The sequence below is a fragment of the Grammomys surdaster genome, unplaced genomic scaffold, assembly GCF_004785775.1.
Source record: "Grammomys surdaster isolate TR1022 unplaced genomic scaffold, NIH_TR_1.0 843, whole genome shotgun sequence".
Taxonomy (NCBI): Eukaryota; Metazoa; Chordata; class Mammalia; order Rodentia; family Muridae; genus Grammomys; species Grammomys surdaster.
Genome location: NW_021605262.1, coordinates 115091 through 129267, shown reverse-complemented (window position 1 = coordinate 129267; position 14177 = coordinate 115091). Strand labels below are relative to the sequence as shown.

General features: G+C 42.1%; 1 protein-coding gene across 1 annotated transcript in view; it reads left to right on the top strand.

Annotated features, from left to right (window-relative positions):
• Adcy2 (adenylate cyclase 2) overlaps positions 1-14177 on the top strand; it is a 354940-nt gene that overhangs the window by 293742 nt on the left and 47021 nt on the right. Inside the window, exons 16-18 of the mRNA XM_028782705.1 lie at positions 4014-4151; positions 9511-9630; positions 13398-13567. Of these exons, the coding sequence (XP_028638538.1) occupies positions 4014-4151; positions 9511-9630; positions 13398-13567 (428 nt within the window). The remainder of the gene's footprint in view (positions 1-4013; positions 4152-9510; positions 9631-13397; positions 13568-14177) is intronic.

Here is a 14177-nt window from a genome sequence, read left to right as displayed (position 1 = left end):
TTAGGAGTTGAGTCAAGTCCAGGCCTCAGTGAAAGCAATCTTGGTGGCAGAGTTATCGTTTTGGCTTTTTCAAGTCCAAGTGCACTGCATTAGCACTGTCTCTCTGGTGGAGGGTCTGTCTATTTAGGATCAAGAACTTAAGTGTTCACCACACAGCTTTCCATTATAGCATACGTCTCCTGGGCCCCAGCATAACCCCTGGGGTAAGATTTTCCTGGAAGTGTATGTTCTTTCTTTCTTTAAATCTCTCAATATAGTTACTACCAAACCTGCTCTGTGGTGGTGAATGTGGTGCTATCTCAGTGTAAGTAAGAGCCAATCACTGGCACCAGGACCCAGTGATGGGGAGCAGATTTGCTGAAATGATGCTAATAGTTAAATCAAGGACTATGTCACCTTGGGCCCAGGCACCATCTCTTCAGTTAAGTGGCACCTCCTGAGTACAGGTCAACATACTACTTGAAATGTTCTCATTTATGATAGCAAATCAGAATAGGCAGGATTTTGATAAGCCTCTTTTTCTCTCAGGAATGTTACTCAAGTACTGACATCTGAATATTTTGAACTGTGAAGAGAACCGCAAATAGTGTTGGCCCTTTTTATAATAAGTTAAGATGCAAAATCATGGGGTTTGGTGTGGCTTTTTCATACTCCCATTTCTGTTTGCGGCAGGGTCTTTGTTACCGCAGGCTGGCCTTGAACTTACTATATAACCAAGGATGACCTTGGACTTCTGATCCCCCTGCCTTCTCCTCTGGAGTGCTGTGATTTCGGCATGTATCACTATGCCTAGACTATTCATCAGCCTTTAATAATTTTCGTTTCATTTTAAAATCCTGATCTTTGGTTCTTCACATCCCCATCACTGGGTTCTCTGCTCCCACCCAGCTTTTCTTTTTCCTCTTCTTCAACACAAGCACCAATGGCCAACTGTCACCATTGGTTTAAATTGTGCTTCTTGTTGGTAGTATGAGCAGAAACAGAGATGTCTGCCTACCTGTCCTTGAGAGCAATGAGCATTTAGCTTGGTATGTTTATAAGTTGTCTCAAAGTACAGCTTTGAGGGTCTAGTGAAGACTGTGTGGGAGAAGGAAAAAAAAGCCAGGTATATTGATGGGAATCATTTTTATCTCCGGAAAAATACTAATCCTACTCCAGAGACTGCAAACACAGAATTAATGTTTTCATTGACCAGAGCCCAACCAAATATTATTGTCTGACAGAATCTGAGCTAGATAAGAATAAGATTTTCCTGGATCTGTATCTTCATACTTCATTCCTGCTTCTGCACAACAGAGATCTAAATGTGTTCTGCATCATTAGCACCGCTAGGTATAGTGTTCATTACACAGTAGTAATGAACTTCCTTTGACCCATGTGACCCATCTTGTATGTTCCGAGAGTTAAGAACCACCATATTGGGTAACAGATTCAAAGCATTGCCAACCCCTATTAAAACTCTATTGTTTGATTAACATGTGATCTGATTTTATTAAATTCAGGATCCCTTCCAATGTACTGGTAGGAGGGGAATCTGTAGAGCCCAGTCAAATGTGACGTCTACACGAGCCAGAGATTCAGCTCCTGGAGTCAGTCAGCATTGGCTCAAACTCTGCATCATTTTCTTAGGAAAATCTACCCAAGGAGTGAGCCCAATGCATAGGTCCTTATCAACATTAAAGGTCTTGTGTGTTGCAGACTGACTTTCTTCACTTTGTATGTTAGGTACTGTGGGTAGGGAAACCATAGTAAAGAGTAAGAATGGAAAGAAAGAAACTGATTGCTGATGTCTGAAGAAACATGAACTAGATAATGAAATGAATAGATTCCAAGTCACAGATACGCTGTTGAACAACATCCATGTTTCAGAAAGTCTCACAGCTGTAGGGATGCATGGAAGGTGCTCCCTGGATGCTCACCCTGTACCACCCTCTCAGTCATCAGCATCCTTATCTGATTGTTGCACTGACATTCAATATATTTCAGGGCTTCTTATGTCAGTGGTATTTTAGGAGAAGTTCAAAAAGAGAATAAGAAACAGGTAAGAGGAAAAAATGTAACTGGTGTTTGCCAATGCCGTTGCGGGTTATCTTACATTGAGTTCTAGTTAGACTGCGCCAGGTCTATCAGTATATAAACATGGGAGGTGGTTTTCTGCTTCCCTGCTTCCCATCCCTTTAGGGCTGGTCTCTATTAGAAATGTTGACAGCTGCCTCCCTAGAGATTCCCTGGAGAAGTCTTCAGATACTGCCTGTCATATTAAAGTGCTCGTGTGATCATGTGACTCATTCCAAGATGGAGCTCTCTGCCCTCTACCCTCTGACCCATACTGAGGTGAGATTCACAGTGGTTCGTCCACAGTGGTTTAGAAGTGAATCCAAGAGCGGCCTGTGAAACACCACATAACAGTGCAGAGCCCGTGGAAGATGGTGAAGGACCATCTGCTCCATCCTATAACAATCCTGAAATCCTGATCCCTTTTTGTAATATGAGAGCTTCTATTGCTGCGCTCACTGAAGCATGGGGTGGGAGCATCCCACGTCTACTTCAATTTTTAAAAAGTATTCTATGTACTCACAGTGGGATTTTACCCTGCCTTTACAAAGAGGGAACATCTACAGCATGGTGAGCTTTAGGGAATCATTATGAGTGAAACAAACCAGAGTAAATGTATGATTCCACATATTCAAGGTATTTAAGATAGTCAAAATCATGGAAACTGGGGGCCAGGGGGATGGCTTAGTAAGTAAAGACACTTGGCTCAGTGGGTAGAGGTGCTGACCACCAAGCCTGATGCGAAAGTTCTACCTGTGGAAACTAGCTCTCTCTTGCAAGTTGTCCTCTGACCTTTGATTTCGTGTGTGAACACATCAAATAAATGATTATAATTTTAAAAATTAAAATTTATTCCAATTACTATAGCCCTACCCTCTCTAATCCCCTCTCAATCTTTTCATTCCCCTCTCCTCCCTACAGTTGCCTTCATTCATTCATTCATTCATTCATTCAGAGAATGTCCTTCATACATTCTTGCAGATGTTGATCAAGGTGCTGAGAATAAGGGAGGACTGAGTGATTAGCTGTAAACAGGACATTTATATCACCATTGATAAGGCATAAGGATCACTGTGGTAGAGTGGAAGAAAAAAATGTGAGAGCCAGATGATGAGGAAGGGGATGTGAAATGCTGGCTCTGGACAGCTGTGACTTCAAGCAGCTGTGGCTGCCTACGCTGTCCCTCAGATGACTAGGCCTACCAACAATCAGCACAGATCAGGAAGTATTGGCTATTGATGACTCTCAGGGAGGAAGTCATTATCATGACTTAGTTGTGTGTTCACTGAGGTACACCAGATGCCTACTCACCAGGCACCAATGGACAGTTCCTAGTCCAGGGTCACATGGATCATCTGGTGATATTTGATGGATCTCAGAGAAAGAGAGAAGAATGTTTGAAATAATTTTTTAAGAAAGAACTTTTCTGTGGAAGAATGAACCACCAATAGCATTGTAGGAAGCCATCCACCATTGACTATCTCATCTGTAGATTCTGTCAGTCAGCAAACTCAGTCTACATTCTGAATCTGCTCTTATGATTAGCTGCTACTGCAGTAAAAGGAACATGAAACATGTTGACCTGTTTTCTTCATAACTCAACTAAACGTATAATAATTGTTTTAGATGGTATATCCATTTAGTACATTCCCCAGAGTATAAAATAAACTGAAATTTTCTCTCTGCCAAAATTACCTAAAATCATAATTTCAGGTCTATTTGAAAAGACACACAATAATATCATACCTTTATCATAAACACTTAATGTTATTCTTAATTTGACAGCCAACGTAATTTTAATGAGGTTGTGACTTGGTATGGGTCCTCAGGGAGAGATAGAATCCATTTGTTTAATCTTGGAGAAGCGTTGGTGTTTCTTGCGGTTTTAAACACCATAATTTTACACTTCAGAGAATACACTAAACAGCAGTGTGCTTCTTCTTTCTCTTTCCACACAGCAATGCAGCAAAAAGGCCTCCGCCTCTCTCATGTGGCTTTTGAAATCTTCAGGCATCATCGCCAACCGCCCATGGCCACGGATCTCCCTCACGATCGTCACCACAGCTATCATACTAATCATGGCTGTGTTCAACATGGTAAGCCCCTGGGCTGGGGTCAAGGTTTTCTTTGAACAGGTCATTTCACTTGTGGTCTGCCTTGCAGGTTGAGTTGGTCAGTTGGTCGGTTGGTCAGCTGGTCAATTGGTCGGTTAGTCAGTTGGTTGGTTTGGTATGGTTTGGTTTGGTTTGGTTTGGTTTGGGATATGTATGGGTGTTTTGCTTCTGTGTATGTCTATCTACCACATGCATGCCTGGTGCCTGCAGAGGCACCAGGATATCAGATCTCTTGACACTGGAGTTGCAGAGAGCTGTTAGCTACAGAGATCATCAGTTATCTACCACTTAGGTGCTGGGGATCAAGCCTGAGTCCTCTGGAAGAACAGCTGGTACTCTTAACTACTGAACTGTCTCTTCAGCCTTGTGTCTTGAAGTTTTAGAAACTTGCCCATAAAGTCTTTGTGACACCGATTGCCTCCTGCCTGTTGAATCCAGCCTCAAACTGCTGCTGCAATTTGTTTAAGGAAAGAGATGCTTTGTATGAACCTCTGTGTGAGAGGGAAGGACAGATGAATAGCCTAGAGAGGGCAGCAGGATGCTATGGCTGTAGTTTTGAGTCATTTGTATGGTCACAAAGGGTGTATTAAATTACCTGAAGAATGTTACTCTGAGTCCTCCTCATCCTGCACCTGAGTTCACCTGTATGGGCAGAGTCAGTGAGTCAACACATTTCCAAAATGCTGACCTTCACTGGGCCGACAGCACCACATACAAACTATAGGACTAGTTTATAGTAGGTCAAGTAGACACATTTGACAAATATTTTCCCACCATCACTATGATCCATGTAGAGAGAACAATTTTGTCTTCGGTACCAGCAATCTTGCAGTGTTGTTCTTGTTTCTTAACATGGAAGAATCCTACTGCCAGGTGAGGAGAGAGTACCAGAAGACATGCAAAACTGATGAAGAAGGAAGGTGGTGAATGAGAAGAAGTATGGTCCTGTACCATATGCTAAGCAGCCTTTGGGAGAATAAGGATGGAGCTCCATAGATGTCTCGCCTCTCCTGTCCAACCACACAGAGCTGAGAAGCCAGCACCACTCCATCCTCCCAAGTGGGAAGGCACCATGTTTACTGACCCTCCACTGACTCCTTTATGTTCAGGGTTTCTTGAGGATATGCCAAAGCAAAATCATAAAATGGTTTAAAAGCTGACATTGTATACAAAATGACAGCAGTTTTACCTAGGTAGCAATACAAATTTTCCAGGAGTTCGTACTAATCACAGAGGAACTTGTTTTGTTGGCCCTGCATGTGATTGCATCTGGATTTACAGAGACAAGCCTGCCATGTGCACTAACCCTTAGATCCAGCCTCCTGACTATCCTAAGCAGCTGGTACCCAGGAACACTGGGCTCCTTGGAAAAGAATGAAAAGAATAGACTGAACACCAGAGGGTGTCATAGCCAGGAGATGGGCTCCCTTTTCCTTATGCTCTCTTGGAGAAGATGCTACCTTCCACTTCGGTGCAAGCAAAACTCATCTCCTACCACATTTTTACCTGCTCCCCCTCATTGTGTCTGTGTCTTCCTACCTGGCCCTCCTTCCATATGTCCATCCTGCTTAGCTTCCAGCACAATGCAGTGCCTTTGGAACGCTCTTTACAAACTACTTGATCCCTTCCTTCCCAAGCTGTCTACTTCTTTGCATTAGTCCATTGAGGCAGATCCAGGAATGAGCCCACGTATCTACAAGAACAATAACTCTTGTGTCTATTGGGGTGATACATGTGTGTATGTGTGTCTGCTTAAATCACTGGCTGAAATTTAAGTGGTTTTTCTGGCAGAAAATTTCATTTGCTAAAAAGTCATAGTCAGCTCCTCAGACATAATCCCTATGATTCTTGGGTTCAGTCTTTACGACAGGTAAGGGAGAGTTTCCTTTTCCTATCTTTAAAGTATAATTACATCACTTTTCCCCGCCCCTTTCCTCTCTCTTACTCCTTCTATGTCTCCTGGGTGGATAGCAAAGATTTTTTTTTCTATTTCCTTTTAAAACTATTTATTGTCAGACACAGAGTGATGGCTCATTGGCTAAGAAAACTCGCTCCTCTTGCAAATGACCCAATTTTAACTTCTCCAACACACATGGCAACTCGCAATCATCCATAACTCTATTTCCTAAACATCTGACACCCTCTTCTGTCTTCTGCATGCACCGGACATGCATGTGATGCGTGTACATACACACGGGTGAAATACTCAACACAAATTAAATTAACCTTTTTAAATGTATTTGTTATCGAATAAAACGTTACATAAAACACTTGATTTAACCACTTTGCCATGTACAATTCCATACCATTAACTAGACTCAAAACCAATGCAGCCGTCTCTACTATCTGGCCCTCCCTTCCCAGTCCTGCTGCACGTTTGCCTTCCGGTCCCTATGGATTGGCCTGTTGTGGATGCTCCAGTGAGGGAAACCGCACACTGATGTCCTTTTGTGTCCAGCTTATCTCACAGAGTGTGCTGCCTTCACAGTTCTTGTTTTCTCATTGCTGTCATGGCCTTTCTGGAAAAAGTGAGCTTCCGTATGCTTCATTTTCCCGGCCAGTAGCAAGCAGCCCCTTTCAGAGGCTTCTCTAGGCTCAACTCCCATTATCCTGGTTCCCTGAGATGGGACAATCTGAGAGGGGTGGTGGCTGTGGGTAGCCTTCCTGTGCTGCTTACTATGGAAATGCGCCACAGTACATAGAGGCTGTGCACAGTTTTCCCTCACTTGTGGTTATTTTTTTCCCAAGTCTGCATTTTAACAGTTCTGAGAATGTTCAGATCAGTTGTATATAAAATGACCTCAGAGATTTTACCAGGATGCCCAAAGCACTCCATATTCCTCTATGTGATACTAAATGGCTTAAAAAACAGTTATCCATACTCTCTGTCAGATATAAGGGTTCAGTATCAAATGACAAATGGCTTTGTTTTGTTCTATCATGAGTGTTCAGCAAGCTGTCTAGAGTCAAATGTAGAAAAGCTGGATAATTCGTTTAAAAAACCAGGGCGGGGATGGGGCATGAATTTGAAAGAGAGAAAGAGAAGTATATGGGTGGTGCTTGGGGAGGAAAAGCAGGGAGAAAGGTGTGATTATATTATCATCTCAAAACACAAAAGAGATAAAGAAAGCTGGAGAACCCTGCCATTGTTGGTGTCAACACACTGGTAATCTCATTCACTGCCAACCCACGTCATGAAGTGAGAAATTGCCGAGAGATCAACCGTAAACGTGTGCCTCGTTCAGGCAAGAGTTAACTGAAGTCAGCCAGCAAGCGACTTGGACTTCTAATTCCAAACGAATGACAAGTCAATGGCATCACCAGACCCAAATCGCCATGTCAAATCCTGTGTTCACAGTTAACGGTACTTGGAAAACATGCTTCCGATTGAGATTAAATTGCTGGGAAGTGTAACATTGGAAAGAAAGGCCCCATATTCATGGCATCCTTAGCACTCAATGAGACTATCTTGTTCTGGACAATACTCACTTTACAGTTATTGCCAAGGCTTTAGAACTTAGAGAGCTCAGCAGAGGCCCCTAGATGGTCATGATGTGGACATTCATTCTGTGAGAAGTGAGATATGGCTTGCCATGGAAGGATGGGGAAGAGCATCTTGCTCTGGGGACATTATGTTCAGGAACCATTCTTGCATACAATGATTGGCATCTTCTACTGCTTTTTCTTTAAAGGTTTATTTTTATTTTATGTGTATGAATGTCCTCATGTGCATATGTGTATCACATGCCCACAGAGACCAAAGAAGGGTATCAGTACCCCTGGAACTGGAATTATGGACAGTCACATGTCCCCAGGCTTGCTGGGAACAACACCTAGATCTTCGGCAAGAGCAGCAAGTGCTCTTAACTGCTCAGCCCCTTAGCCCCCACGTTTTCTACTGATCTTCGAGCTCATAGCATTGTGTTTATGTATAGCAACCTGGCAAGGACGTGGTCTTCCTAGAGGCAGTCGCTACCTACACAGCATGAACATAGCACACATCTTTTTTATTGTTGGTTTCCCTGGTGGTGTGATCAAGACATTTGTTAACTATTTTAAAAATCCTGGGTTCCTGAAACTCGACTTGGTAGTATCTCCTCAAAGTAAAAGGACTTTTTTTTTCTTTTCTGTGACCTTCTGTGTTTAAATTAATTGCGTTTTGGATTGGTCAGATCTAAATCTGCAGTGTTTTGCAGCCTAGTGTATGTCAAGTAATCTTTTTATTCAGTTTTCTTCCTGATATAATTTTTCCAAAAAAAAAAAAAAAACTAACAGAAGTAGCGGTCAACTAGAGGTCGTGGATTTTGACATGAGTTATTTAGCAGAAGATAAAGATATCTGTGTTTCATTAACTTTTAAATATGTTTTATTTATAGTAGATAAAAACATATCCAGCATCATTGTTGGAAAAAAAAGACATGCCATCCAAACTATCAAAAATAAACATTTTTCCTGTCTTCTTGACTGAATTAATATAGATAGCTGACAACTGCACCGTCAAAGCATGTAAACTGGTAAACAGAAACAACCATGAGAAAACACAGGGAAGGCTTACATTTCAACCTTGAATGTGAATGTTTAGCCCTTCATTGAACACACAGTCTAGATTTATGGATTAATTTCATCCTATGAGGAGAAGCTTTCAAGAGTCATGATTTTCTAGTTTATCTTTCCAGAATATGTCTACTATTTTCAGTCATGTGGCAGAAAAGTGATCAGTGGTCGCTGAGGCAGTCTGTGTCATACTTTGTCTAGGAGAAAGGAGTTGGTTTTGTCCTGCCTTTCAAACAGGTTGGCCCTTTGCTTCTGGACACTGATGTGGACGCTTATTGTTAATCCCACCTATCTTTTTAAGAGCTCAAGTTTGTAGCCTCTTACCCATCATCTGAGAGGCCAAATGCTCACAAATACTGTATGCAAATATGGCTATATGCAAATAAAGTAGCTGTATGCAAATGAAGTGGCTTATGCAAATACAGCTGTAGGCAAATGTGGCTATAGGTCAGTATGGCTGTAGGCAAATGTGGCGGTAGCCAACTGCCTTCTTTTCAGTCTATTGACTCATTGGATGTTTGAACCAAGATGGCAAAGACTGAAGTCAGTTCTGGCATCTCTGATTCTGTGAGGGAGGGTTGAATATCTGTGTATGTGATGGTATTGGCTTAGCCAGCCTTCCTGTGCTGTGTGCGTTGCTGAGAGCTGTCATCACTGATAAAGACCAGTACTGTTCACTGACTGCACATAAGAAGAGCAGGCATTAATAAGTGCTGTTATCTCCTGTTACTTGTTTCATCCGATCTCTTATAATTCACTAAAAAGAAAAACCACATTTCTCTTTCAGTTTTTCCTGAGCAACTCTGCGGAGACAACTCTTCCAACTACCAACACATCAAATGCAAATGTTTCTGTCCCAGATAACCAGGCAGCGCTTCTTCATGCACGAAACTTGTTTTTCCTCCCGGTAAGAAATTCATACCCAATGGTGCTTTGCTGTTTGCCTGTGACATCAGCCTAAGCAGTGCAAGGTCATTGGTCTCAGACAACACCTCAGGTAACCTTTCACCCCAATCATGAGTACTCGGAAAGCAGGCTGTAAAGGAGCCCTATGCTGCCATGTCTCACCTATATGTAAACCACATGAGGAACTCTGGAGGTCAAAAGGCCAGAAGATCTGGAAAGTACCTTGGTTTCTGCCTTAACAGATTCACCTATGGGAGAAGCAGGGAAACTATGTGTGAGTATTTGCAAGACCACATTTCTCTAAACTCATATATAGGAAATCTAAGAATGAAGGAAATGGGGAAGGTCTGGGAAAGAAGGTCCCAGTTACTACTGGCCAGGACATAACTCTACTTAATAGTAACTTTAATAACTAAAAAAAGTTACAGCAATAACAAAAGAATTTGTCAAAATGTTTAGTATTTTAAACACAAAAATGCATGAATTCCTTACACTGAAAGCTCAAGTTTGTGAGTTAATTTTACAGATTGAACAGTTTATCCACAAAGGCTTTTGGTCCAAGTGTTTACATAATAAGAGAGGAAAACTAAAAGTGGAAAAAAACTAATTTTTTTAAATTCATTTTATTATAACTACACAATAAAATTAAACTCAGCCTTTAAATTAGATATTTAAAAAAACATTCAGTGAGGCTGGAGAGATGGCTCAATGGTTATGAGCACTGACTGCTTTTCCAGAGGTCCTAACTTCAAGTCCCAGCAACGATATGGTGGCTCACAACCATCTGTAATGGGATCCGATGCCCTCTTCTGGTGTATCTGAAGAGAGCAACAGTGTACTCACATATGTAAAATAAATTAATAAATCTTTAAAAAAAATAATAATCTGGTTAAAAAAACATTTGGTAACATACATTCATAGTAAATTACTAAAATGTATTATTTAAAGCTATCTCAAGAAATACAAACACAATATTTTAAAATAATACCTGTAGCAAATTATATAGGAAGCACGGAAAGACACTTAGTTGATTGTTAGTGTTAGGTGACAGTGGATACTGGGGACTATTACACACTCTTATTTTTATGTGTGTTGTTTTGTATACTTCTAATTTTAATATCACGTTTCTGGCTTATAACTTTCATAAAACAACAATAAAACTCTTTTAAAATTACCTCTTATAAAGGCTGCCAGTCTTTACAAACAACGACAAAATGTTAATACCCCTATAACAAAAACATAAATTTTATGTAGCTTCGGGCCAGGCACTGTTTTGAACTCTCTGTGTGTTGTATATAGTCTCCATGGAAACTCTCTGTGTGTTGTATATAATCGCCACAGAAATTCTCTCTGTGTTATATATAATCTCCCTGAGTGTTCTCTGTGTTGTTGCATATAATCTCCCTGTGAGTTCTCTGAGGTGGTTGGTGTTATTTCCAGCACTCCTTTGAGTGGCAGAAGGAAGTTGTAGGACTTACTTCCTTGTTGAAATGGGCTGCTGTCAGAATCAGATAGGCCAGGAACCCCAGGTAGGCACCCCACCATATTCAGCTCTTAGGGTGGCCTCACAGCTCTGAAGAGCAGCTTGGAGTCCCTGTGTTACCTGAGCAAGGAACCACCAGGCTATAAATGAGTACCTCATGGGCTCTTCCTGTAAAGACCCGATGTAACTGCCGTTTCTTTTGTAACGGCCGTCGGGTTCTGCTACTTTGTAAAGGCCAGCGGGTTCTGCTGCTCCGGTCCGCAGGTCAGGGTCTAGCAAGAGAGAGAGTGGGGACAGAGGAAGGGGGAAAAAGGGGCGAGAGACGCAAAAGATAGATACAAGACAGAGTCCGGTGGCGTCTCTTCAAGTCTCTTCTTTATTCTCCTCTCTTCTTACTATATTCTCACTCCTTCAGTCTCCTGACACCTCTCACTTTCTCACTCCTTCTTCTACTTCCTACTTCCTACTACCTCCTACTACTTACTACCTCCTACTTTCTACCTCCTACTTTCTACCTCCTACTACTTCTATAGAAGGGAAATCCTGGGTATTTATACCCTTTACCACGTGACTTGCCCTCGTGGACAATCTCAACTGAAGGCACTACGTCACGTGCCTTGTAGCCATGGATACCAGGAGCACCTGGCAGCTGGGGGCACTAAACAGTGTAGCAAGATGTTTATCAGAGTGCGCTCAGCTATTGCAGGCTGTTGAAACAAGTCTCTTGTCAGGGTATATGGCTCAAGATGGCTGTAAAGATGACAGCCGCTTTCGGCTAAGAGTCGGCTCCCAACACCCGATTTTAATTTTGCTTTATTCATTTGATTTCTAATGTAGTATACTGTCACACTTCTGTGAACAATAACAAAGGTGGATCACCAAGACTAAAAAGAACCGATTAAAAACTAGCATGTATGTGAACCCTTATTCTGTTTCAAACGAACCAAATTAGTTCTATCAAATTTCTATCAGCATTCTATTCAGGTCTCCTGGGGCTGACCACAGAATTGTTAGTTCACCAAGGGGCTAGGCTAGGCAAGAAATGCAAAAGTGTATTATATCTATGCGTCCACAGAAGCCTCTCAAGGCTTACTTAACAACCTACCTAAGATGTAATCAGGGCTGATTTCAAGAAACCTACTGCAAGGAGAGGATGGCTTCACTACTTAAGTGTTCATGTTTCTCTTATGTCTTTTCTCCACACTGGCCTAAATAAGCGTATCATGGCCCTCTGTCCCTTTCTGTTTTCTGTGCTGGTCAGAGCAATAGAGGCCTGACATTGATTAATCTCTGATGAGTACTTACAACATCCCTGGTCTCACAAGATGGCTGCCATCGTAGGTGGAGATTGGCTGCCTGGCAACCATGCGAGGAAAGCTGTAACTTCTGCTAGAGTAACCCAGTTGTATCACTGGGTTGGAATTTCTGTCTCCTTTGAAAACAGGAATGTGAGATGCAGGTTCTCTGTAGTAAAACATTTGCCCTATGCCTGCACAATGTCTGCACTCAATGACGCACCCCTGGTACAAAGCAGAACCTGGTTCTGTGGCCACTACAACTTTTTTTCTTCTGTGAGAACAGGATTCACAAGTTAAAATCAGTAACCTTCCGTGTAGCCTCGTAGGGATGGTCTAGCTGAAGCATGAGTTCACAAGGGGTTCATCACTGTGGTGAAATCACAAGTGGATGTCTTATGAACCAGAATAGTCCACTGAGCTGAGACACTGCTCATACTCTTTCCACCCTGGGAATGCTGGAAGAGGAATCCAGCTCCATGTTCTTAAAATCTCCAGGATGAAGCAACAGAAAAGACTCAGAAATGTTGACCTCTTCCTTTGGCAAGTCTATGTCTTGGCCGTAGGGCTTGGATTCTGGGCTTCCTGTATCTGTTCTTTATAGTCAGCTATAAGAATGCTATCATGACCCTCAGTGTACAGTGATGACGTCACTAGCCAAAAGTCACTGCATTGATAGTGAGTGATAGAGGTATGGCTGAGTCCAGAGCTCCTCAATGCCTGCCACATATGGTAGACAAAGAAGTCGATCAGGGAAGTGGGTAGGCTACCATTTCCTGTGGAATGAGATGCAGCATGCCAGTGGCCTGCACCTCACAGTTCTCATGAAACAAACACATTCAGGTACAAAGTATCAGATCAGAAGGTGGAGATACCCTGAGCCAGCTTTCATGTTAACCATACTTGTTGGATGGTGTCCCCAGATTGAACTGGTTAGGCTTTCCTAGCAATCCTAAACATTTGTCTTTCCATCCTGTTTTCCTGTCCCAGTACTTCATATACAGCTGCATCCTGGGCTTGATCTCCTGCTCCGTTTTCCTGAGGGTGAACTACGAGTTGAAAATGTTAATCATGATGGTGGCACTTGTGGGCTACAACACCATTCTGCTCCACACCCATGCCCATGTCCTGGATGCGTACAGCCAGGTCCTATTTCAGAGGTGAGTGGACACCCCCTTCTGTATCTAGTGATCCTTACCTCGTTTATGGCAGTCTTGATCCTATGGTCAGTGATAATTATCAAAGTCGTTGGTAATCGCAGTGAGAGTCTCTTTGACATGATGGCTCAAGAAGATGAGATGAGTTTTCATTGTTGATGACATAGACTATGTCTTGAGAAATGCACGTAGAGAGTACGGCATACTTTAGAGAGAGGATTTGTATAATATGAAACTTCTTCCTTGTCCGCCCATCCCGTCCCCCCTCCTCCCCTGTCTCTCTCTGTCTAGGCTGGACTTGAACTCCTAAACTAAAGTGATCCTCACACTTCAGCCATTCCAGTGGCTAGCACAGCAGAACTAACTGATAGGTAGCATCATGCCCAGCTTAGCAGCATTCTAGAGGGCCTGCCTTGGCCCTATTAACACTCTGTCGAGGGCTGTTCTCTGCTGCAGGGTTGTAATCATATACATATACATATACATCATAAACATATACACCATATACATATACATCATAAACATATACATCATATACATATATATCATATACATATATATCGTATACATATACATCATAAACATATACATCATAAACATATACATCATATAC